Raw genomic sequence first — 27,714 nt, 5'->3', positions numbered from 1 at the left:
TCCAACCACTCCCGCGTTTTTCCCAGAAACAGTAACGTTTTTTCACACACACCTATAAAACGGCCAGTTTCCGCCCAGAAACACACACTTCCTGTCAATCACATTACGATCACCAGAACGAAGAAAAAACCTCGTAATGCCGTGAGTAAAATACCTAACTGCATAGCAAATTTACTTGGCGCAGTCGCACTGCGGACATTGCGCATGCGCATTAGCGACTAATCGCTCCGTTGCGACAAAAAAATAACGAGCTAACAACTCGGAATGACCCCCAAAGTGCGCATGGCCACATGTGAAGGGTGTGTGGTCACACCCTGGTGTGGGTGTGGCTGTGACTTTCTGGATGTCTGGACCCCTTCCCCCAACAGTTCTTTGCCAATATACTTTGTACTTGCTCTGTCCACTATCTTGATGCCTCTATGGCACTCTGACCTTAATGGCTCTCTCAGTCACAGGCCAAAAGGGTATACTAAGATCTTACGTTTCCATAGTGGCTGAGGAGCTGCAGGTTGTCTATAGCTGATACTGTACATTTGTGTTTTTCTGAAAATAGGCCATAGGTTTTTTTTTTTTTTTTTAATAAATTGTACTATAACATCCGTAACAGGATATTCACTAAAGTCATTAACAAAACCACAAATCAACATTTTGGTGATGTGAATCTCAGTTGAGGATTGTAGCATAGTTTGGTCCATGAAGACCTGTGTATATATAAATACTGTAGTGTTTCTTCTAATCATTTATGTAAACCGCCTGTATCCATGTGACTAGTTAATTTGATCTATAAATGCAAAGTGCATTTAATGTTTGTTTTCTTCTGCAGTGAATAATTCATTGTTTTGTTACATTAAGGTGCATCACAAGTTAATTGATTCTGCAAAAGCAGCTAAGGAGACCAAAAGTTCAGTGACTTTGTCGGTTATCTATAAAATTCAGAAAATAAGATCGTAAGTAATGAGCGTGTCTGTATTTTGTTGCAATGTAATCTAGGTCTTGTGGCTATAGTTTTGGGGGATAGTTGAGTGCAACGGGCTTCTTTTCTTTACACGTCCCTTTGTGCTCTAGAGGGGAATTTTAAAATGTACAGCCTGATTTAGGGGTAAATTTTCTAAGATTGGAGTTCTATTTAAGATGGGATGTTGCCCATAACAACCAATCAGATTTCAGGTATCTTCTAGAAAGTGCTAGATAAATGAGAAACAGAATCTGATTGGTTGCCATTGGCAACATCCCATCTTTAATAGAACTCCCATCTTAGTACATTTACCACTTAGAGTTTTGAGGAGGGCATTGTCCAACTCTATAAGTAGAGCTGGCCAGTGTGTGTGTGCAGCTTACTAAACAAACAGTATTTAACCTTCATGCTGATTTGTTGTAAAATGTAGATATAATGACTAAGGGCCTGATTAAGAGAATTATGTAAATCTGATATTTAAGTTAATCTCTGCTGTTTAATGATCTGTGAAGGAGCCGCACTCTACATGTGAAAATCACTGTACATGTGCCCAATTTACGCGCTCCTGCTGTCGTTAGCGATATCTTGTGGTCGGCCCTGCCACAGTGTCACCCAGAAGATATCACTAACAACACCATGCTGCTGAATATAGGGGTAATATCTACCAGTCTTTCCTGAAACAAGGAGCCAGGTTTGTCATGTAAAGATGGATCCACGGTTATCTTGAGTATGTCCACGGTTATCTTGAGTAGTTTTCTGCGCCTAGGCACAACATGACTAATGAGCATAAACCCTTCATCTATTGTTCTCAACAGCAATACAATACAGAGAACAATACAGCAGGGGATTAAGTCCGACTGGCCAGTCTCAGTTTATCCTATTAAAGGTCAAGATAAATGTGGATCCATCTGTACCAATGGAAACAAAGCACTCCTTATCTCCAGCCAGTGCATTTGATTATTAAACAGCTGAATTCCTAAAGATTTAATATAGAAATGGTGACACCAAAATATCAAATTTACCTTGAACTATGACTCACAGCACATACAGTACATTTGCATGCCTACTAACTTCTGGAATAGGCAAAGCATGACTAACTAGCTGCTCGCAGACAGAAAGGGTGTGTGGCCTATGGGATGGGGGCATGGCTTCCCGGGAGTGTCACGGTCGCTAGCTGCACCCCCGTTTTCTCTAACGTCCTAAGTGGATGCTGGGGACTCCGTAAGGACCATGGGGAATAGCGGCTCCGCAGGAGACTGGGCACATCTAAAGAAAGCTTTAGGACTATCTGGTGTGCACTGGCTCCTCCCCCCACGACCCTCCTCCAAGCTTCAGTTAAGATCTTGTGCCCGAACGAGAAGGGTGCACACTAGGGGCTCTCCTGAGCTTCTTAGTGAAAGTTTTAGTTTAGGTTTTTTATTTTCAGTGAGACCTGCTGGCAACAGGCTCACTGCATCGAGGGACTAAGGGGAGAAGAAGCGAACTCACCTGCGTGCAGAGTGGATTGGGCTTCTTAGGCTACTGGACATTAGCTCCAGAGGGACGATCACAGGCCCAGCCTGGATGGGTCCCAGAGCCGCGCCGCCGGCCCCCTTACAGAGCCAGAAGGCAGAAGAGGTCCGGAAAATCGGCGGCAGAAGACGTCCTGTCTTCAACAAGGTAGCGCACAGCACTGCAGCTGTGCGCCATTGCTCTCAGCACACTTCACACTCCGGTCACTGAGGGTGCAGGGCGCTGGGGGGGGGGGCGCCCTGAGACGCAATAAAAAACACCTTGGATGGCAAAAAAATGCATCACATATAGCTCCTGGGCTATATGGATGCATTTAACCCCTGCCAAAATACATAAAAAAACGGGAGATAAGGCCGCCGATAAGGGGGCGGAGCCTATCTCCTCAGCACACTGGCGCCATTTTCCCTCACAGCTCCGTTGGAGGGAAGCTCCCTGTCTCTCCCCTGCAGTCACTACACTACAGAAAGGGTTAAAAAAGAGAGGGGGGGCACAAATTACGCGCAGTATTAAAGATACAGATGCTATAAGGGGAAAAACACTTATATAAGGTAATCCCTGTATATATATAGCGCTCTGGTGTGTGCTGGCAAACTCTCCCTCTGTCTCCCCTAAGGGCTAGTGGGGTCCTGTCCTCTATCAGAGCATTCCCTGTGTGTGTGCTGTATGTCGGTACGTTTGTGTCGACATGTATGAGGAGAAAAATGATGTGGAGACGGAGCAGATTGCCTGTAATAGTGATGTCACCCCCTAGGGGGTCGACACCTGAGTGGATGAACTGTTGGAAGGAATTACGTGACAGTGTCAGCTCTGTATAAAAGACAGTGGTTGACATGAGACAGCCGGCTACTCAGCTTGTGCCTGTCCAGACGTCTCATAGGCCGTCAGGGGCTCTAAAGCGCCCGTTACCTCAGATGGCAGATATAGACGCCGACACGGATACTGACTCCAGTGTCGACGGTGAAGAGACAAATGTGACTTCCAGTAGGGCCACACGTTACATGATTGAGGCAATGAAAAATGTTTTACACATTTCTCTGACGTCCTAGTGGATGCTGGGGACTCCGTCAGGACCATGGGGGATATAGCGGCTCCGCAGGAGACAGGGCACAATAATAAAAGCTTTAGGATCAGGTGGTGTGCACTGGCTCCTCCCCCTATGACCCTCCTCCAAGCCTCAGTTAGATTTTTGTGCCCGACGAGAAGGGTGCAATCTAGGTGGCTCTCCTGAGCTGCTTAGAATAAAAGTTTAAGTTAGGTTTTTTATTTTCAGTGAGTCCTGCTGGCAACAGGCTCACTGCTACGAGGGACTTAGGGGAGAGAAGAAAACTCACCTGCGTGCAGGATGGATTTGCTTCTTAGGCTACTGGACACCATTAGCTCCAGAGGGAGTCGGAACACAGGTCTCACCCTGGGGTTCGTCCCGGAGCCGTGCCGCCGACCCCCCTTGCAGATGCCGAAGTTGAAGAGGTCCAGAGGTCCAGAAACAGGCGGCAGAAGACTTTCAGTCTTCATAAGGTAGCGCACAGCACTGCAGCTGTGCGCCATTGTTGTCAGCACACTTCACCAACAGTCACCAACTGTCACTGAGGGTGCAGGGCGCTGGGGGGGGCGCCCTGGGCAGCAATGTATAATACCTTTTTATGGCTAAAATACATCACATATAGCCCTTGAGGCTATATGGATGTATTTAACCCCTGCCAGATCTCACAAACTCCGGGAGAAGAGCCCGCCGAAAAGGGGGCGGGGCCTATTCTCCTCAGCACACGGCGCCATTTTCCTGCTCAGCTCTGCTGTGAGGAAGGCTCCCAGGCTCTCCCCTGCACTGCACTACAGAAACAGGGTTAAAACAGAGAGGGGGGGCACTTATTTGGCGATATGATTACATATATAAAAATGCTATAAGGGAAAACACTTGTATAAGGGGTTGTCCCTGTATAATTATAGCGTTTTTGGTGTGTGCTGGCAAACTCTCCCTCTGTCTCCCCAAAGGGCTAGTGGGGTCCTGTCCTCTGTCAGAGCATTCCCTGTGTGTGTGCTGTGTGTCGGTACGTGTGTGTCGACATGTAGGAGGACGATGTTGGTGAGGAGGCGGAGCAAATTGCCTGTATTGGTGATGTCACTCTCTAGGGAGTCGACACTGGAATGGATGGCTTATTTAGGAATTACGTGATAATGTCAACACGCTGCAAGGTCGGTTGACGACATGAGACGGCCGGCAAACAAATTAGTACCTGTCCAGGCGTCTCAGACACCGTCAGGGGCTTGTAAAAACGCCCATTTACCTCAGTCGGTCGACACAGACACAGACACGGACACTGACTCCAGTGTCGACGGTGAAGAAACAAACGTATTTTCCTTTAGGGCCACACGTTTCATGTTAAGGGCAATGAAGGAGGTGTTACATATTTCTGATACTACAAGTACCACAAATAAGGGTATTATGTAGGGTGTGAATAAACTACTTGTAGTTTTTCCTGAATCAGATAAATTAAATGAAGTGTGTGATGATACGTGGGTTTCCTCCGATAGAAAATTATTGGCGGTATACCCTTTCCCGCCAGAAGTTAGGGCGAGTTGGGAAACACACCTTAGGGTGAATAAGGCGCTCACACGCTTATAAAAACAAGTGGCGTTACCGTCTCCAGATACGGCAGCCCTCAAGGAGCCAGCTGATAGGAAGCTGAAAAATATCCTAAAAGTATATACACATATACTGGTGTTATACTACGACCAGCAATCGCCTCAGCCTGGATGTGCAGCGCTGAGGGGGCTTGGTCGGATTTCCTGACTGAAAATATTGATACCCTTGACAGGGACAAGATTTTATTGACTATAGAGCATTTTAAGGATGCATTTCTATATATGCGAGATGCGCAGAGGGATATTTGCATTCTGGCATCAAGAGTAAATGTGATGTCCATATCTGCCAGACGACAGTGGTCAGGTGATGCAGATTCCAGACGGCACATGGAAGTATTGCCGTATAAAGGGGCGGTCCATCGGACCTGGTGGCCATGGCAACAGCTGAAAAATCCACCTTTTGTTACCCCAAGTCACATCTCAGCAGAAAAGGACACAGTCTTTTCAGTCTCAGTCCTTTCGTCCCCATAAGGGCAGGCGGGCAAAAGGGCCAGTCATATCTGCCCAGGGGTAGAGGAAAGGGAAGAAGACTGCAGCAGGCAGCCCATTCCCAGGAACAGAAGCCCTCCACAGCTTCTGCCAAGTCTGCAGCATGACGCTGGGGCCGTACAAGCGGACTCAGGTGCGGTAGGGGGTCATCTCAAGAGTTTCAGCACGCAGTGGGCTCACTCACAAGTGGACTCCTGGATCCTACACGTAGTATCCCAGGTGTACATTGGAAATTCGAGACGTCTCCCCCTCACAAGTTCCTGAAGTCTGCTTTACCAACGTCTCCCTCCGACAGGGAGGCAGTATTGGGAACAATTCACAGGCTGTATTCCCAGCAGGTGATAATCAAAGTACCCCTTCTACAACAAGGGAAGGGGTATTATTCCACACTATATTGTGGTACTGAAGCCAGACGGCTAGGTGAGATCTGAAATATTTGAACACTTACATACAAGCGTTCAAATCAAGATGGAGTCACTCAGAGCAGTGATAGCGAACCAGGAAGAAGGGGACGATATGGTGTCACTGGATATCAGGGACGCTTACCTACATGTCCAAATTTGCCCTTCTCACCAAGGGTACCTCAGGTTCGTGGTACAGAACTGTCACTATCAGTTCAGACGCTGCCGTTTGGATTGTCCACGGCACCCCGGGTCTTTACCAAGGTAATGTCCGAAATGATGATTCTTCTTAAAAGAAATATGGACGCTTTCCTGATAAGGGCAAGGTCCAGAGAACAGTTGGAGGTCGGAGTAGCACTATCTTAAGTAGTTCTACGACAGCACGAGTGGATTCTAAATATTCCAAAATCGCAGTTTTTTCCGACGACACGTCTACTGTTCCTAGGGATGATTCTGGACACAGTCCAGAAAAGGATGTTTTCTCCCGGAGAAGAAAGCCAGGGAGTTATCCGAGCTAGTCAGGAACCTCCTAAAACCAGGAAAAGTATCAGTGCATCATTGCACAAGGATCCTGTGAAAAATGGTGGTTTCTTACAAAGCGATCCCATTCGGTAGATTTCACGCAAGAACCTTTCCGTGGGATCTGCTGGAAAAATGGTCCGGATCGCATCTTCAGATGCATCAGCGGATAACCCTGTCTCCAAGGACAAGGGTGTTTCTTCTGCGGTGGCTGCAGAGTGCTCATCTATGAAAGGGCCGCAGATTCGGCATTCAGGACTGGGTCCTGGTGACCACGGATGCCAGCCTGAGTGGCTGGGGAGCAGTCACACAAGGAAAAAATTTCCAGAGAGTGTGATCGAGTCTGGAGACTTCACTCCACATAAATATACTGGAGCTAAGGGCAATTTACAATGCTCTAAGCTTAGCAAGACCTCTGCTTCAAGGTCAGCCGGTATTGATCCAGTGGGACAACATCACGGCAGTCGCCCACGTAAACAGACAGGGCGGCACAAGAAGCAGGAGGGAAATGGCAGAAACTGCAAGGATTCTTCGCTGGGCGAAAAATCATGTGATAACACTCTCAGCAGTGTTCATTCCGGGAGTGGAAAACTGGGAAGCAGACTTCCTCAGCAGGCATGACCTCCACCCGGGAGAGTGGGGACTTCATCGGGAAGTCTTCCACATGATTGTAAACCGTTGTGAAAAACCAAAGGTGGACATGATGGCGTCCCGCCTGAACAAAAAACTAGATATTGCGCCAGGTCAAGGGACCCTCAGGCAATAGCGGTGGACGCTCTGGTAACACTGTGGATGTACCAGTCAGAGTATGTGTTCCCTCTGACAATGCTAAATTCCTTTGTCGTATAAACAACCCTTTATGAAGCTAAGAACACTGTACGCTGTTTACTTAAGAAGTACCGTAATGGTACGCTAGTTGCGTAACGATCGCTCAGCCGTAGGCGAGACGCTCAAGCGTCACGTTCGCTCACGGCCCAGGGATCACAGGACACGTTATTGGTTATGTCTAGGGTAATGATTCGCTATGGCGTAGCTTACGCTCGAGACCACGAGGAGGTCACCAGCGATGCAGACGCTCACAACACTATACCTTTATGATAAAACCTTATACCAATGAAATACACTGAATACCTTAATGTGAGTACAGGGTGTAAGTGCAACCTTGTGTAACCTGACTAACTACAAAGCTGCTTGAGCGTCACCGACGCTCAAGTGAACACTTAACACTATAGGAAATACACAGATGCTGGTTTAGGTTCCAAAGCCTATTAACTGTATTATCTCTAATATACTGGTAAAAGGGGATAACAGTACAAATGATACACTACAATATAACAGAGACTTCCTAACCACAGAACTAAACAATAAATACAAAAAGACAATACTACACTGACCTAAATGCAATACAATACAATACTATCTAATACAATACAATACTAGCCTAGTCTAGGGGAGATATGAGAGAACAGACCAGAGAGAGAGAGAGAGAGAGAGAGAGAGAGATGAGATGAGAGAAATTGGCTCACAGAAAGACAATGATAACGGAGAGAAACTTACGCACAAAGGGTATGATCGCCTGCGCCTCGATATCCAGCTCCCGGCTATCAGCAGATAACCGTTGATGAGAGAGTGAGAGCTGGATGTGGTCGGCCTGCCTATTTATGCCCCACACACAATGCAATCTCCTGGTCCTACAATCCCATTGTCCATTGGCCGAAGGAATTCGGCCCTGCATCATAACAAAAGGTCATAGGGTGATTCATACAGGTGGGCTGTGACGATTTCCAACAGCTCAGGTGGGTGGGAAACTGGGTTTCCCGCCGCATACCTGAGTATGTGTAATTAATAGAAATGGACATAAACTTCTTATGTCCATAACTATTCGCACGAGCGATTAATACGCTCCAAACCAACACCGGAATATTGCTAATTAAATACTCTTCCGATGGGTACCAAACACTGCTGTATGATTCCTGTTAGACCCTTCGTACGATATAAAGAGGGATTCCTCAGCTCTGGGACATTGTATTTTAACCAAACTTTCAGAATCTATCAAAGGGACCATGATTTATAAACTACATTAATTGTGAACATTTGTAACGAATGAGTCGCACGCTACGACTACATAAACTCTACCGTAAATACGCATACCGCGCCTGCGAGTGCACGTTATTGCGGGTATGCGCATCCACGGGAGAGCGCACGCACGCGCAGCGCGGACCAGTGTGCGGTGCAAATATGGCAACGTGCATTGAGACATTTTTCTGACTTTGACAGTCCACCCTTTGGCAGTCAATAATAACTGCCACAAAACATTTAAGGAGAAAAATGTAAGTCAGGGGTTAATTGATTTCCATGGTTGGGTAGGGGAGGAGAGAGGAGAAGGTGTGAAGAGGGTATGACCTAGTGAGATAGCAGAAGCATGTGTGTATGAATCCATGTTTGGGGGGTCATGTATCATCGTGCCGTACGTGTTGTAAATCAAGCTTCGAGGTATTGCGAAGTATACATTTGAATTCCTTCTTATCCTGTGGTACAGGTCTGTGGATGGGCTGTCAAACTCTACCGAGCTCATTTCGGCTGTGGTTGTAACAAAATGGGGATGCACATTTTAGTTGATGATACATGAATGGGGGAGGTATGTGGTTGCTGATATCTGTGCCTGTATTCCCTATCGTCTATGTGTGTCGTTACCTGAGGGTTGTAGAGATGAAGATAAAGAACACTTACGAAAAATGCAATGATATTCTATGTCAGGGAAATGTACATCTGTCGTCGAAGTTGTTTTCGGTATCTGTTGAGAGTCGTCTTCTTTGCGCTGTATTGCTCCTTAGGCATGAGCAAATAGCTTTGTCTGAGCCATCAGATTTACAAAAATGTTGGGCTAGCGTGAGTTTAAAGATACTAGGGAAACTGGGGATCCATGGCTAAGTTCATCAAGTGTCCATATTTAAAGTTGTCAAATCTTCTTCTTTGGTGCTTGTCTGTTGTCTGTATACATCTCGTCTCGTCAGCTTCCTCGTCCAAGGGGGTCTTTGTATCTGGGAGAAAAGCAGAAAAACAGGTGAAAGAAACGGACCGTATAATCGCATTTTCATCACATTCTGGTTTCTATCATTGGGTCATAAATCAAATCCAGGTTAATTACAGTTTCCTCACTCCTCAAGCTCATCACTTTTGTACTTTGTTTGCACCTCATTAAAGCCTGCCCGCATCTAAATATCAATCCAATCGATATAACGACACCCAAGATACATAGTAGAAACTTTCCAACATCCATTATGACTCCTTGAGCCCAGTCTCCTAAACCGGAGAACCAATTTCGCGGGTTCAACCATGACACCCAACCAGTCAGCTCATTACCTACAGCAGCAAGGGTGAGATTGTGTTTTCGACGAAATTCCCACTTCAATTGGAGAATATCGTCCATCTTTTGGTCTATGACCTCTACCGGATCCTCGGTGCTATTTGTGATATACGTGCAACACTTTATGCCGTACTGTGTTGCCAATGTAACACAATATCCGCCTGTTACTGCTGTAAGATAATTAAGAACCATCCTATGCTGAACTAGTTCTGTTTTGTAAGCTTGAAGTTCTCTTCCAGTGTATCTAAACGTGTCATCATACATTTCAGTGATATTATCTAACAAATTGGCGAGTGCGGAAATGTATTTATAATTCATCACACCTCGAGCGGTGCGAGTGAAATCTAACGCTACCAGAACCTGAATCCCGGTGGATTCATGGATAAGATCAGAGGCCGGATGCTCTAACCTTTCTGACAGTTGTCTTTTAACTCGGTGCTCGTAATGAGTGTGAGTATAAGGAGCTTGGGCACCACGGTGTATGTCCTTCATTTTGTCATGTGTAACAGTCATCACTTCAGGCAATACTTTTCCAATATAACACAATCCTTCAGAGTTTGGGGCAAGCCACTTGTACGCCTTTCTCCCACATATGAAATATGCGTCATCGGGGAGAACATAGGGGACGGAGAAGGACATGACCATGTTACAAACCTTCCAGGTGAAATCTCCTGACCCTAATTCTTCCATCTGCTTAATGCACGTATCGGTTTGTACGATGTGTGCACAGTATCCTGGTGATACCTCTCCAACTCTAGTAATCCTATTTCCTAAGGTATATCGATACCGGAAAGATTTTCCTCTACTGGCTATGTGGCGTACGAGCTCTGTATCTGTAGGCATTCTATCTGCTCTGTGTGAAAAGGTCATGGTAAGGTTGCTCCATGACACTTCCCAATTTCCCGGCTTACGGGGATTGGAGATATTAAAACATATGAGGGACCTATCCACATGGTATTGGTGGAGCTTCAAACTAGGAGGGCTGGAGATGTTAAACCTCCGGTCCACCGGTCTCCCACCACTTAGCTCAAGTACCTCCCCTAACGTTAAAGGAAATGGTACTAGCCCTGATTTGCTGTGACCCTGAGGTACTTGAGAGCATACCCAACAATCTGTTTGGTTTAACACGTTACCCACTAAGGAGTGATAGTCACTCAATGGATGCCGGTCTATATGGATATTAAAACTAGATTGGCATTTCTTTATGCATCCATCTTCAACCAGATTATCACAGAGCCTACAGATACAATTTTCTTCAGCTAACAATCCATCACAATTTCTTCTATCGGATCGTTTTCTGATACTCGCCTTTGCTTGTTGGTTTGGTTGATCTTGGAAAACTACGCCTCCATCATCATAATCGGAACCCATTCCAGAACCTCTTTCGACCTCTATGGTACTCTCGCCGGAACAGACTGCTCTGGTCAACATCATGGTTAACATCAAAATCCGGATCACAGTCTCTTGGGGCAAGTCCATCTTTGAGGAGGAAATAGAGAAGAATGAGGAGGGGGAAAAAGATATTTTAAGGGAGAGGGGCTGGGAAGTGGAGAAAAACAATAAAAGGGAGAAGGGAGTCGACAACTGCTTTCGGTCTTCAAGGCTCAGGTGCCGCCTCAATCCTCCTGGAACAGACACTCCAGTGATACAACCTCTACCGTCTGTTCCTTATCGCGGGACTTCTCTGGATCAGCAACCTTTTTGCAGTGGGATGAATGGACCCAAGTCTCTCTCTCAGCAACCTTCAATGCTGTGGTGCTAGTCAATAAGACCTGGTATGGTCCTTCCCATCTATCAATAAGACAACCTGAGCGTAGAAAATTTCGTATCATTACATAATCCCCAGGTTCAATGTCATGACAATTACTATCTGGTAAATCAGGAATCACCAACTTCAGATTATCATTTTGATTCCTCAACTGTTTACTCATGTTAATCAAGTACTTTACAGTTACTTCATTGTTACATTTCAAATCATCCTGAGGGTTAATCATGACATGCGGTTGTCGACCAAACAAGATTTCAAAAGGAGACAGATTAAGAGGGGACCTGGGAGTGGTTCTGATGCTATACAAAACAATGGGTAAAGCTTCTGGCCACGTCAATCCTGTCTCTGCCATTACTTTACTCAATTTATTTTTAATAGTGCTGTTCACTCTTTCGACCTTCGCACTCGCCTGTGGACGGTACGGAGTGTGCAGCTTGCTATCAATACCCATCAATTTACACATTCCTTGAAAGACATCACCTGTAAAATGGGTACCCCTATCACTTTCAATGATTCTAGGGATACCATATCTACATACAAATTCCTGCACAATTTTCTTAGCTGTAAACATAGCGGTATTTGTAGCTGCTGGAAAAGCCTCGACCCAATTCGAGAAAACATCTATACAGACAAGTACATATTTCAAATTTCGACATGGGGGTAATTGAATTAAGTCAATTTGTATTACCTGGAAAGGGCCGCCGGCAGGTGGGATATGGGATGGTTCTGTAGGTATTGCTTTTCCAATATTCTTTCTCAGACAGGTAAGGCATGACATTGCTCTTTTACTCGCATGAGAGGAGAATCCTGGGGCGCACCAGTATGCTCTTACCAATTTGCACATCCCCTCCTTGCCTAGATGAGTCAGCCCGTGAGCTGCTTCAGCCAGACATGGAAGGTATGCCCTGGGGGCCACTGGTTTACCATGTCCATCCGTCCAGAGCCCTGAGGACTCCTGGCCATATCCCTTTGCCTTCCAGACTGCTCTTTCCTGTGTGGAACACAAATTCTGCATCTCACACAACTTCTGTGTGTTGATGGTATTAAATACCATCAACTGTGTGGTGTCTGTCCGTGTGGGGGTAGCAGCTGCAAGCTTTGCAGCTTCGTCTGCTCGGCTGTTACCAAGGGATACTGGGTCTTGGCTATATGTATGTGCTTTACATTTGATAACAGCCACTCTGTCGGGTTCCTGTATCGCTGTTAGAAGCCTTTTTATGTGAGCTGCATGCGCTATCGGTGTACCAGCTGCCGTCATGAAATTTCTGAGCCGCCATAGGGCTCCGAAATCATGGACTACCCCGAACGCGTATCTGGAATCGGTGTAGATATTGGCTGACTTACCCTTAGCCAATTCACATGCTCTGGTTAGGGCGACCAGTTCAGCAACCTGGGCTGAGTGAGGTGGGCCTAGCGGTTCCGCTTCTATGGTGTCTTGGTCATCTACGACTGCGTATCCAGTACACAAGTCTCCCGAGTCTGACTGTCTGTGACAACTACCGTCCGTGTAGAACGTGAGTTCTGCATCTTTCAGTGGATTGTCACTGATGTCAGGCCTTGCGGTAAAATTTTGGGTCAAATATTCCATACAATCATGTGTGTCTTCCTTTGCATTAAATCCTCCTTCCCCATCACTCTCACCTTCCACCCTTTGTGTCTGACCAGGCACACCTGGGAGAAATGTTGCAGGATTTAATGCGCTGCATCTCCTTATGGTGATGTTTACGGGGGCCATTAATGCCAATTCCCATCTTGTAAACCTTGCTGATGAGACGTGTCTGGTTTGGGCAGAATTCAATAAGGCAGATACCGCATGCGGTGTATGGATTGTGAGGTTGTGGCCTAGCACGACATCTTCGCTTTTCGTCACTAGCAATGCTATCGCCGCAACGCTACGCAAGCATGTGGGGAGGGATCGTGCTACCGTGTCTAGCTGGGCGCTGTAGTATGCAATTGGCCTGCTGGCGTCACCGTGTTTTTGTGTTAGTACACCTGCTGCGCACCCAGCACTTTCTGTTCCGTATAGTTCAAAGGGTTTCCCATAGTCTGGCATACCTAGTGCTGGTGCCTGCGTTAGGCACTGTTTGAGTCTCTCAAATGCTGTTTCAGATTCGTCTGTATGCGAAATCCGATCAGGTTTGTTTGAAGAGACCATTTCCTGCAAAGGTAGCGCCAATATGGAAAACCCTGGGATCCAATTACGGCAATACCCACACATTCCTAAAAACGTCCTGATCTGTTGCTGGGTTTGTGGCAGTGTCATGTCTCTAATGGCTTGGATTCTATCAGCGGTCAGGTGTCTCAGTCCTTGTGTTAGACAGTGTCCCAAATATTTTACCTTAGCTTGGCATAATTGCAACTTGTCTTTGGAAACCTTGTGACCTGTGTCTGAAAGATGAAACAGGAGCTGTTTCGTATCCTTCAGAGATGCTTCCAGTGAATCTGAACACAGTAATAAATCGTCCACATACTGTATCAATACTGATCCACTGTCTGGTTGGAAAGACTGTAAACAATCATGCAAAGCCTGAGAAAATATACTTGGACTATCTATGAAACCTTGGGGTAACCGAGTCCACGTGTATTGGACTCCTCTGTATGTGAATGCAAACAAATATTGGCTGTCAGGGTGCAGAGGTACCGAAAAGAAAGCGGAGCAGAGGTCAATAACAGTGAAAAATTTGGCAGTGGGAGGAATTTGCATTAGGATGACAGCTGGATTAGGCACTACGGGGAACTGACTCTCAACTATTTTGTTAATCCCCCTTAGATCCTGCACTAGCCTGTAACCCCTCCCCCCACTCTTTTTAACAGGGAAGATGGGACTATTTGCGGTGCTGGACGTTCTTACTAGAATGCCCTGTTGTAGCAAGCGCTCTATTACGGGAAAAACTCCTAACTCCACCTCTGGCTTCAGAGGATACTGTGGGATTTTTGGAGCTATCCTACCATCTTTTACTTGTACAACTACTGGAGCTACGTTTGCCATTAATCCAGTGTCCTGTCCATCTTTTGTCCAAAGTGACTCTGGTATCTGAGATATCATCTCTTCTACTTGGGATGGATTCCTATTTGTCATAATGGAATGTGACATTAATTTTGATGGGGAGTCTAGCATGTCTCGTACTTCCTGAGCGTGATTCTCAGGAATGTCCAAGAATACACCTTCAGGAGTACAATAAATGACGCAACCCATTTTACATAGTAAGTCTCTTCCCAGGAGATTGGTTGGTGCCGATGCAGCCAGCAAAAAGGAATGCTTGGTATGCAAAGGCCCTATTGTAATCTCGGCTGGTTTGCTAACAGGGTAGTGCTGGACTACTCCTGTTACTCCCATGGCTGGAATTGTCCTACCAGTGGTTCTCATGCCCACTGTCGAATTTATCACTGACTTGGCCGCCCCTGTGTCTACAAGAAAGTTTAAAGTTTTACCAGCTACATTGATTGCAATTTCTGGTTCGTTTCCAAGACTAGCAATCAACTTAACTGGCTGCAGATTACAGGTATGGCCACACCCCTATTGGGTATGCTGACCTCCCTGAATCCCGCTGGCAGCAACTACTTGTGAGGGAGTTAGCTGGGAACTACCAGAGGCATGCCAATCTCTGTTCGGGGGATATCTTTTTGTTTCCCCTGTATGTGGCTCAAAACTCCGCCTCTGTGGACCCTGCTCCCAATGTCGTGTGTTGTGTTGTTGTCTAGGGGGTTGAAAAGATCTTTGTACATTCTTTGTTCTACATTCTCGTGCAAAGTGTCCCGGTCTGTTACAAGAAAAACATGTTATTACACTTGCCTTACCCACAGGATTCGGTGGTACATACGCAGGCTGCCTTGTGGTCAGCGCCTGTATACTTACGGACATCAACTTATCACTTTGCGACTCTCTGTGCCTAGTGATGTTTCTGTCGTGATCAATAGCAGCCTCTCTCAAGCCGGACACTGACAGACCTCGCCAGCACGGTTGCGTGGTCTGAACCCTAGTCTTTAATGTTTCCTTTAAACCATCCATCAGTACAGATACTGCTACTTCCCGATGGTTTGGGTTGGTCTTAATGTCTTCTATACCAGTGTACTTTGCCATTTCTAATAGTGCCCGGTGAAAATATTCTGTTGCCGTTTCGGACTCCTTTTGCTTAATGGAAAATATTTTATTCCATTTAACAACGGCTGGGAAATACTCTTTTAGCTGTAAATTTATCCTTTTTACATTATCCTTGTTGTACACGTCTGTAAGCGGTACATCTTTATCCAATGCACAATCAGCTAAAAATTGAGTTGCGTCAACATTGGAAGGTAAACAAGCTCTTAGCAGTATCTGCCAATCCTTGTTGTTGGGTTCTACAGTGTTACCTAGATCCCTGATGTATTTTTGGCTAGCAACTAAATCCTTCCTGGGGTCAGGAAATTCGGACACTATTGTTCTTAATTCCATTCTGGAAAATGGAGTGTACATGGCAATGTTCCTTATGGGAGTGGCTCCAGACACATCTGTTTTTCCATTGGGAACTGCTATTACCCTTACAGGAGCAATTCTAACAGCCTCTTCCTGTGTAGATTCTACAGCTTGTTGTGGTACAATTGTTTCAGTGTAGTGCATGGTGCCGTACTTACCCGTTGACACGACCTCACCTATCCCTCCGCTAGGGGCTTTCACTAATCTCGTGGGTGTCGCTGTGCCTACTGTGGTCTCTGCTATGGTGGCTGCAAGAGAGAGAGCTGAAATTGTTGCTGAATCGTCTTCTTGATCACACTCCTGAGGAAGGTTCAAAACAGGGTACATCTTGCACGGGTTAATACTTGCATGAGTTATTTGGTTAACATCATTAACATTTACAGTGTTACTAAGAGTTTGTGTTTTACAACCCAGTGCGTTTCTCTCCGCAATCAACTTCTCTCCTGCAATGTATGGTGGAGGAGGAGCTGTGGCAATCAACTTCCTGACTGCCCCAGATCCTGCCGCCAGAGCCAAACCTCTCTGTATCTCACCTTCCTGGTGCCATAACTGTAAATAATCATGATGCTGAATTCGTCTCTTTGCTGATTTTACGAGACATATCCTCCTCCTTAAATTTTGTAACACTTCTGGACTAAAGCTACCTATTCTTGGGAATTTGTCCCTGTCTTGTACAGTCATTCTCTCCCATTCATCACATAAAGATTCGGTGTGAATTCCATATTTTTCACACATTACATATCGTGCCGACCCAACTGGTCGGTTCACAGAATCAACCTGAACCAGGGTTGATCGCCCCCTACCTGAACAAATGGCCCCCATAATCTGCAGGCGTTGCTTATTCCTCCTTGAATATCAAGGCTTTCAGCGAACCCTTACAAACAAACCAAGATGTCCTTGGGCAGGCCGGCGGTGGTGGTTTATCAAGTACCCCACTTACTTCTCACCCACGTTGGCCAGTACTGCAATCACTGTAACCAGAGCTGCTGTACCCAACCTAGGGCCCCTGTGAACCTTTATTTACTGGAACATATGAGGGTTACCCGCAGGACACTGACTCTTTCCAGTAAAGTTGGGGTTGTTAGATAGTTCCTGAGTGACCAGCGAACTTCCCTTCCAAAAATAAAAAATTACACAAATCACGTCAGAATGTACAGATAGCGTTTGTGACCACTTTACTCTAATGGTATTAGGTCAGATTACTAACTACTGCACACAATAACGTGCGGTCCAATCGTTCAGTATACGAGCACTACTTGTCATGTACTGAAAGATCAATGGAATCTATGTTTCCGGCTGCGATTCCTTCAGCCAGAGCTTGTATGGCCTATATGGGTTCTGCACCAACACCCCAGGCGTTGTGCCACTGGACTTTTATAGCGGACCTTTTACCTTACGACCTCCTGGTCTTGTTACCTTATGACCTCCTGGTCTTGTTACCTTATGACCTCCTGGTCTTGTTACCTTATGGTTCGCTATACTCTAATGCTCAAATATTATTTAACCAGGGATGCCTCCCTAGCCACCGTATATGTCACTTACACGTATGTCCCTTGACGAGTACCCGGCTTTCCTTTTGGTTCCACCTTAAAGTTATATAAACTTTTGTATACAAAACACACTCACTCAACACAAGTACACTTTTGTTTCTATATCTATTTCTGCGCAGAAATTGTCTTTAGGCCAAAAGTGTTACCAATTAGGAGCAGGATCTGTTAAACTAAATTTCAGATTTTCCAAAAATAGATTTGCGTTATTTACCGCTTCGCGTTATCTACCGCTGTGCGTTAATTATCGCCTTTGCGTTACTTCACTTTATCACAACTTGAGCTACGTGGGCGTAACCGGACGCTACGTTGCGTAATGAACGCTGCGTGCGTCTGCCTTTTGGATTGCGTACGCTAGTCTTTGTTAGCGACACGTGTACGCAATGCAAAGGATCCACCGTAACACAATATATACTTTTATCAATGTAAATGATCCCTGATCATCTACCGCAATCCACACTGACTGCCTTGTATCTCAGACAAACCGTGTGTTTGTTCTATACTTTAACTATCACCTCTACTATGAAATAACAGCAAATCTCTTTTTAGCACTTTCTATCAACTATAAAATTGGCAAACAGGAATAGTGATATACGAAAAATGAAACAGAAATGCAGATATATGTATGCGTGCGTGTATACGCAAGACAGAAGAGAAATAAAACAGTTTTAAAAGACACAAGCGTTTTGTTCTTACTTCCGGTTCCCGGATTCCTTCAGCATTCTTTATCTAAGCGAAGCAGACGCTTATCCCGTCAGCACTGTGAGACAACCTCCCACCCTTTGCTGGAGGGATAATGTCTGCTGATCTACCTAGTGCAGATATGAGAAGGATAGGACGAGCCCCCAATTGACAATGCTAAATTCCTTTGTCGTATAAACAACCCTTTATGAAGCTAAGAACACTGTACGCTGTTTACTTAAGAAGTACCGTAATGGTACGCTAGTTGCGTAACGATCGCTCAGCCGTAGGCGAGACGCTCAAGCGTCACGTTCGCTCACGGCCCAGGGATCACAGGACACGTTATTGGTTATGTCTAGGGTAATGATTCGCTATGGCGTAGCTTACGCTCGAGACCACGAGGAGGTCACCAGCGATGCAGACGCTCACAACACTATACCTTTATGATAAAACCTTATACCAATGAAATACACTGAATGCCTTAATGTGAGTACAGGGTGTAAGTGCAACCTTGTGTAACCTGACTAACTACAAAGCTGCTTGAGCGTCACCGACGCTCAAGTGAACACTTAACACTATAGGAAATACACAGATGCTGGTTTAGGTTCCAAAGCCTATTAACTGTATTATCTCTAATATACTTGTAAAAGGGGATAACAGTACAAATGATACACTACAATATAACAGAGACTTCCTAACCACAGAACTAAACAATAAATACAAAAAGACAATACTACACTGACCTAAATGCAATACAATACAATACTATCTAATACAATACAATACTAGCCTAGTCTAGGGGAGATATGAGAGAACAGACCAGAGAGAGAGAGAGAGAGAGAGAGAGAGAGAGAGATGAGATGAGAGAAATTGGCTCACAGAAAGACAATGATAACGGAGAGAAACTTACGCACAAAGGGTATGATCGCCTGCGCCTCGATATCCAGCTCCCGGCTATCAGCAGATAACCGTTGATGAGAGAGTGAGAGCTGGATGTGGTCGGCCTGCCTATTTATGCCCCACACACAATGCAATCTCCTGGTCCTACAATCCCATTGTCCATTGGCCGAAGGAATTCGGCCCTGCATCATAACAAAAGGTCATAGGGTGATTCATACAGGTGGGCTGTGACGATTTCCAACAGCTCAGGTGGGTGGGAAACTGGGTTTCCCGCCGCATACCTGAGTATGTGTAATTAATAGAAATGGACATAAACTTCTTATGTCCATAACTATTCGCACGAGCGATTAATACGCTCCAAACCAACACCGGAATATTGCTAATTAAATACTCTTCCGATGGGTACCAAACACTGCTGTATGATTCCTGTTAGACCCTTCGTACGATATAAAGAGGGATTCCTCAGCTCTGGGACATTGTATTTTAACCAAACTTTCAGAATCTATCAAAGGGACCATGATTTATAAACTACATTAATTGTGAACATTTGTAACGAATGAGTCGCACGCTACGACTACATAAACTCTACCGTAAATACTCATACCGCGCCTGCGAGTGCACGTTATTGCGGGTATGCGCATCCACGGGAGAGCGCACGCACGCGCAGCGCGGACCAGTGTGCGGTGCAAATATGGCAACGTGCATTGAGACATTTTTCTGACTTTGACACCTCCTATGCCTCTCATACAAAAAGTACTGAGAATCATAAGAGGGAGATGAGTAAGAATGATACTCGTGGTTCCGGATTGGCCAAGAAGGACTTGGTACCCGAAACTTCAAGAGATGTTCACGGAAGACCCGTGGCCTCTACCTTTAAGAAAGGACCTGCTCCAGCAGGGGCCTTGTCTGTTCCAAGACTTACCGCGGCCGCGTTTGACGGCATGGCGGTTGAACGCCGGATCCTGAAAGGGCATTCCAGATGAAGTCATCCCTACCCTGGTCGAAGACAGGAAGGATGTAACCGCAAAACATTTTCACCGCATTTGGCGAAGATATGTTGCGTGGTGTGGGGCCAAGAAGGCCCCTACAGAGGAATTCCAACTGGGTCGTTTCCTACATTTCCTGAAAACAGGACTGTCTATGGGCCTAAAATTAGGGTCCATTAAGGTTCAAATTTCGGCCCTGTCGAATTTCTTCCAGAAAGAACTGGCTTTAGTGCCTGACGTTCAGATGTTTGTAAAAGGGGTACTGCATATACAGCCTCCTTTTGTGCCCCAGTGGCACCTTGGGATCTCAATGTTGTTTTGAGTTTCCTAAAGTCACATTGGTTTGAACCACTCACCACTGTGGACTTAAAATATCTCACATGGAAGGTGACGATGCTATTAGCCCTGGCTTCAGCCAGGCGTGTGTCAGAATTGGCGGCTTTATCATATATAAAGCCCTTACTTAATTTTTCATTCTGACAGGGCAGAATTGAGGACTCGTCCTCAATTTCTCCTTAAGGTGTTTTCTGTTTTTCACATGAACCAACCTATTGTGGTACCTGCGGGTACTAGGGACTTGGAGGACTCCAAGTTACTTGACGTTGTCAGGGCCCTAAAAAATATGTTTCCAGGAAGGCTGGAGTCAGAAAATCTGACTCGCTGTTTAGCCTGTATGCACCCAACAAGATGGGTGCTCCTGCTTCTAAGCAGACGATTGCTCGCTGGATTTGTAATACAATTCAGTTTACACATTCTGTGGCAGGCCTGCCACAGCCAAAATCGGTAAAAGCCCATTCCAAAAGGAAGGGGGCTCATCTTGGGCGACTGCCCGAGGGGTCTCGGCTTTACAACTTTGCCGAGCAGTTACTTGGTCAGGGGCAAACACGTTTGCTAAATTCTACAAATTTGATACCCTGGCTGAGGAGGACATGGAGTTCTCTCATTCGGTGCTGCAGGGTCATCCGCACTCTCCCGCCCGTTTGGGAGCTTTGGTATAATCCCTATGGTCCTGACGGAGTCCCCAGCATCCACTAGGACGTCAGAGAAAATAAGATTTTACTTACCGATAAATCTATTTCTCGTAGTCCGTAGTGGATGCTGGGCGCCCATCCCAAGTGCGGATTGTCTGCAATACTTGTACATAGTTATTGTTACAAAAATCGGGTTATTCTTGTTGTGAGCCATCTTTTCAGAGGCTCCTTCGTTGTTATCATACTGTTAACTGGGTTCAGATCACAGGTTGTACGGTGTGATTGGTGTGGCTGGTATGAGTCTTACCCGGGATTCAATCTCCTTCCTTATTATGCACGCTCGTCCGGGCACAGTATCCTAACTGAGGCTTGGAGGAGGGTCATAGGGGGAGGAGCCAGTGCACACCACCTGATCCTAAAGCTTTTATTATTGTGCCCTGTCTCCTGCGGAGCCGCTATATCCCCCATGGTCCTGACGGAGTCCCCAGCATCCACTACGGACTACGAGAAATAGATTTATCGGTAAGTAAAATCTTATTTTCTGATAATAAGAGTACCACCAAAAGGGGTATTATGTTCGGTGAGGAAAAACTACCTGTAGTTTTCCTGAATCTGAGAAATTAAATGAGGTGTGTGATGATGCGTGGTTTTCCCCCGATAACAACTGATAATTTCTAAAATGTTATTGGCATTATATCCTTTCCCGCCAGAGGTTAGGGTGCGTTGGGAAACACCCCCTAGGGTGGATAAAGCGCTCACACGCTTGTAAGGGCTCTACCCTCTCCTGAGATGGCCGCCCTTAAGGATCCTGCTGATAGAAAGCAGGAGAGTATCCTAAAATGTATTTACACACATACTGGTGTTATACTGCGACCAGCAATCGCCTCAGCCTGGATGTGCAGTGCTGGGTTGGCGTGGTCGGATTCCCTGACTAAAAATATTGATACCCTAGATAGGGACAGTATATTTTTGCCTATAGAGCATTTAAAAGATGCATTTCTATATATGCGTGATACACAGCGGAATATTTGCAGACTGGCATCAAGTCTAAGTGCGTTGTCCATTTCTACCAGTAGAAGGTTATGGACACGTCAGTGGTCAGGTGATGCGTATTCCAAACGGCATTTGGAAGTATTGCCTTATTAAAGGGAGGAGTTATTTGGGGTCGGTCTTTCAGACCTGGTGGCCACGGCAACAGCTGTGAAATCCACGTTTGTACCCCAGGTCGCCTCTCAACATGAGAAGACGCCGTATTATCATTCGCAGTCTTTTCGTGGACAAGCGGGCAAAAGGTTCCTCATTTCTGCTCCGTGACAGAGGGAGAGGAAAAAGGCTGCAGAAATCAGCCAGTTCCCAGGAACAGAAACCCTCTCCCGCCTCTGCCAAGCCCTCAGTATGACGCTGGGGCTTTACAAGCAGAATCAGGCACGGTGGGGGGCCCGTCTCAATGAATTTCAGCGCGCAGTGGGCTCACTCGCAAGTAGACCCCTGGATCCTTCAGGTGATATCTCAGGGGTACAAATTAGAATTCGAGACGTCTCCCCCTCGCCGTTTCCTAAAGTCGGCTTTACCGATGTCTCCTTCTGACAGGGAGACAGTTTTGGAAGCCATTCACAAGCTGTATTCCCAGCAGGTGATAATCAAGGTACCCCTCCTGCAACAGGGAACGGGGTATTATTCCACACTGTTGTGGTACCGAAGCCGGACGGCTCGGTGAGACCGATTCTAAATCTAAAATCTTTGAACACTTACATACAGAGGTTCAAATTCAAGATTGAGTCGCTCAGAGCAGTGATTGCGAACCTGGAAGAAGGGGACTACATGATGTCTCGGGACATCGAGGATGCTTACCTTCATGTCAAAATTTACCCTTCTCATCAAGGGTACCTCAGGTTTATGGTACAGAACTGTCACTATCAGTTCAGACGCTGCCGTAGGGATGGTCCACGGCACCCCGGGTCTTTACCAAGGTAATGGCCGAAATGATGATATTCCTTCGAAGGAAGGGAATTTTAGTTATCCCTTACTTGGACGATTCTCTGATAAGGGTAAGATCCAGGGAACAGTTGGAGGTCGGTGTAGCACTATCTCAGGTAGTGTTGCGGCAGCACGATTGGATTCTCAATATTCCAAAATCGCAGCTGGTTCCGACGACTTGTCTTCTGTTCCTAGGGATGATCCTGGACACAGTCCAGAAAAAGGTGTTTCTCCCGGAGGAGAAAGCCAGGGAGTTATCCGAGCTAGTCAGGAACCTCCTAAAACCGAGCCAAGTCTCAGTGCATCAATGCACAAGGGTTCTGGGTAAAATGGTGGCTTCCTACGAAGCAATCCCATTTGGCAGATTCCACGCAAGAACTTTCCAGTGGGACCTGCTGGACAAATGGTCCGGGTAGCATCTTCAGATGCATCAGCGGATAACCCTGTCACCAAGGACAAGGGTGTCCCTCCTGTGGTGGTTGCAGAGTGCTCATCTTCTAGAGGGCCGCAGATTCGGCATTCAGGACTGGGTCCTGGTGACCACGGATGCCAGCCTGCGAGGCTGGGGAGCAGTCACACAGGGAAGGAATATCCAGGGCTTATGGTCAAGCCTGGAGACATCACTTCACATAAATATCCTGAAGCTAAGGGCCATTTACAATGCTCTAAGCTTAGCAAGACCTCTGCTTCAAGGTCAGCCGGTGTTGATCCAGTCGGACAACATCACGGCAGTCACCCACGTAAACAGACAGGGTGGCACAAGAAGCAGGAGGGCAATGGCAGAAGCTGCAAGGATTCTTCGCTGGGCGGAAAATCATGTGATAGCACTGTCAGCAGTATTCATTCCGGGAGTGGACAACTGGGAAGCAGACTTCCTCAGCACGACCTCCACCCGGGAGAGTGGGGACTTCACCCAGAAGTCGTCCACATGATTATAAACCGTTGGGAAAAACTCGACAGGTATTGCGCCAGGTCAAGGGACCCTCAGGCAATAGCTGTAGACGCTCTGGTAACACCGTGGGTGTACCAGTCAGTGTATGTGTTCCCTCCTCTGCCTCTCATACCCAAGGTACTGAGATTGATAAGATGGAGAGGAGTAAGCACTATATTCGTGGCTCCGGATTGGCCAAGAAGGACTTGGTAACCGGAACTTCAAGAGATGCTCACGGAGGATCCGTGGCCTCTACCTCTAAGAAGGGACCTGCTCCAGCAAGGACCCTGTCTGTTCCAAGACTTACCGCGGCTGCGTTTGATGGCATGGCGGTTGAACGCCGGATCCTGAAGGAAAAAAAGGCATTCCGGATGAAGTCATCCCTATCCTGATCAAAGCCAGGAAGGATGTAACCGCAAAACATTATCACCGCATTTGGCGAAAATATGTTGCGTGGTGCGAGGCCAGTAAGGCCCGACGGAGGAAATTCAACTGGGTCGATTCCTACATTTCCTGCAAACAGGAGTGTCTATGGGCCTGAAATTGGGGTCGATTAAGGTTCAAATTTCGGCCCTGTCAATTTTCTTCCAAAAAGAACTAGCTTCAGTCCCTGAAGTTCAGACGTTTGTAAAAGGGGTACTGCATATACAGCCTCCTTTTGTGCCTCCAGTGGCACTTTGGGATCTCAATGTAGTTTTTGGGTTCCAAAAGTCACATTGGTTTGAACCACTTTAATCTGTGGAGTTAAAATATCTCACATGGAAAGTGGTCATGCTGTTGGCCCTGGCCTGGGCCAGGCGCGTGTCAGAATTGGCGGCTTTATCCTGTAAAAGCCCTTATCTGATTTTCCATTCGGACAGGGCGGAATTGAGGACTCGTCCTCAGTTTCTCCCTAAGGTGGTTTTCAGCGTTTCACCTGAACCAACCTATTGTGGTGCCTACGGCTACTAGGGACTTGGAGGACTCCAAGTTGCTAGACGTTGTCAGGGCCCTGAAAAAATATGTTTCCAGGACGGCTGGAGTCAGGAAAACTGACTCGCTGTTTATCCTGTATGCACCCAACAAGCTGGGTGCTCCTGCTTCTAAGCAGACTATTGCTCGTTGGATTTGTAGTACAATTCAGCTTGCACATTCTGTGGTAAGCCTGCCACAGCCAAAAATCTGTAAATGCCCACTCCACAAGGAAGGTGGGCTCATCTTGGGCGGCTGCCCGAGGGGTCTCGGCTTTACAACTTTGCCGAGCAGCTACTTGGTCAGGAGCAAATACGTTTGTAAAATTCTACAAAATTGATACCCTGGCTGAGGAGGACCTGGAGTTCTCTCATTTGGTGCTGCAGAGTCATCCGCACTCTCCCGCCCGTTTGGGAGCTTTGGTATAATCCCCATGTTCCTTACGGAGTCCCCAGCATCCACTTAGGACGTTAGAGAAAATAAGAATTTACTTACCGATAATTCTATTTCTCGTAGTCCGTAGTGGATGCTGGGCGCCCATCCCAAGTGCGGATTGTCTGCAATACTGGTACATAGTTATGGTTACCAAAAAAAAAAAAAAAAAAATCGGGTTATTGCTGTAGTGAGCCATCTTTTCTAGAGGCTCCTCTGTTATCATGCTGTAAACTGGGTTCAGATCACAAGTTGTACGGTGTGATTGGTGTGGCTGGTATGAGTCTTACCCGGGATTCAAGATCCTTCCTTATTGTGTACGCTCGTCCGGGCACAGTATCCTAACTGAGGCTTGGAGGAGGGTCATGGGGGGAGGAGCCAGTGCACACCAGATAGTCCTAAAGCTTTCTTTAGATGTGCCCAGTCTCCTGCGGAGCCGCTATTCCCCATGGTCCTTACGGAGTCCCCAGTATCCACTACGGACTACGAGAAATAGAATTATCGGTAAGTAAATTCTTATTTTCGTCACTGAGGGGGCATGCACAGCACTCTGTGAGCTGCTGGAATACCTCCAGTCCTTCTGTGTCCTGTGAATTCCCGCTGCTCTGGAAAATCGGGACAGTTGGGAGGTATGCATTTGTGTGCCATTTATGCTGTGCAATGAGAAATGTACAGTATTAGTATTTGTACCTTAGGGCATTTCCAGAATTTTGTTCTCCTATTTAATGTTAAATGTTATTATTTTGTTTAGTGTATTGTTTAATGAAGGGTTACTGACTTCAGAAACATTACGCTCAATAAACAGAGAGTAGCAATCCTGCAGACTTATTTCAATTACTGCTGTAACATTTATTTCCAGTGCTGTATGGCCACCAACATTGAACTTTTTACATTTACTGTAACTTTGCCTAATAGTGGTAATGGCAGTCATTGTTCTCCGGTTCCTTTTTATTGCACTCATCAAATCTGATTCTGTAGGCTCAAGCTTTAATCATGTATTATTAATTAGGATCCCACTTATTATACAATGGCTGCCTGGTTTGGTTGGGATATAATGCTTTAAGTAACATTTCAACCGTGGCTGGATCCTTGTGCCGACCTTCTCGTGTCTACTACAAAGGCACTGTCAACATAGTGACTGAAGACTTCTGCACTGTGGGGGAAATGTTCTGAGGACCTGATTCATTACTATTTGCAGATGTGAGATTGCACACAGTGAGCGATTATCGGCAGACTACGCATGCGCTGCGCACGCATTGCACGTATGCGACGAGTAAAATGCGATTGCACTGCATATGCAACCTAATTGTAAAGGGAATGCATTTTAATTGACAGGAAGTGACTGTTTACATGGCGTTTGTGGGGAGTGGTTGGGAAAACGCAGGAATGTCTTGGCCGTTTTTAGGGTGTGTATCTGACATTCTCTGCGAACACTGTGTTCAAAAACTTGGCGCCCGGTGCAACTGCGTTCTCATTGATTTGAGTATGCTGTGGTCACCGTAACTGTCGATAGTGCTCATTTTTTTCGCCAGCATTGCGATTCTGCTAATACATACGCATATTTGCCAATGCATCGGTGAGCGTCTTTTATCCTTTCTGGGCGTCTCTTCATATGTGATTTTGAACAAGAGCAGATTTGTGAACATCGCTATCTCAGCCTCAATAGCGATCCATAGTGAATTAGGACCTGGGTTTGCAGATGTGCTGATTGTACATTCATTTTGTTGCTGGATCTAAAATGGGAATTTTTATGTAAAGGCAAACCAACCTACAGTAGTTTAAATAAATCTGCACTTAGGCCCTCATTCCGAGTTGTTCGCTCGCAAGCTGCTTTTAGCAGATTTACTCACGCTAAGCCGCCACCTACTGGGAGTGAATCTTAGCTTCTTAAAATTGCGAACGACGTATTCGCAATATTGCGATTACACCTCTCTTAGCAGTTTCTGAGTAGCTCCAGACTTACTCGGCATCTGCGATCAGTTCAGTGCTTGTCGTTCCTGGTTTGACGTCACAAACACACCCAGCGTTCGCCCAGACACTCCTCCGTTTCTCCAGCCACTCCCGCGTTTTTCCCAGAAACGGTAGCGTTTTTCCGCACACACCCATAAAACGGCCAGTTTCCGCCCAGTAACACCCACTTCCTGTCAATCACACTACGATCACCAGAACGATGAAAAAGCCGTGAGTAAAATTCCTAACTGCATAGCAAATTTACTTGGCGCAGTCGCACTGCG

General features: G+C 46.2%; 1 protein-coding gene across 3 annotated transcripts in view; it reads left to right on the top strand.

The window, feature by feature from the left end:
* The window catches only part of CFAP46 (cilia and flagella associated protein 46), a 798,890-nt gene that overhangs the window by 145,559 nt on the left and 625,617 nt on the right, over positions 1–27,714 (top strand). For all 3 annotated transcript variants that reach the window (XM_063962013.1, XM_063962014.1, XM_063962012.1), the window contains exon 8: positions 853–947. In XM_063962013.1, the coding sequence (XP_063818083.1) occupies positions 853–947 (95 nt within the window). The remainder of the gene's footprint in view (positions 1–852; positions 948–27,714) is intronic.

Source organism: Pseudophryne corroboree, chromosome 3 (assembly GCF_028390025.1).
Source record: "Pseudophryne corroboree isolate aPseCor3 chromosome 3, aPseCor3.hap2, whole genome shotgun sequence".
Lineage (NCBI taxonomy): Eukaryota > Metazoa > Chordata > Amphibia > Anura > Myobatrachidae > Pseudophryne > Pseudophryne corroboree.
This window is presented reverse-complemented; position numbering and strand designations above follow the sequence as displayed.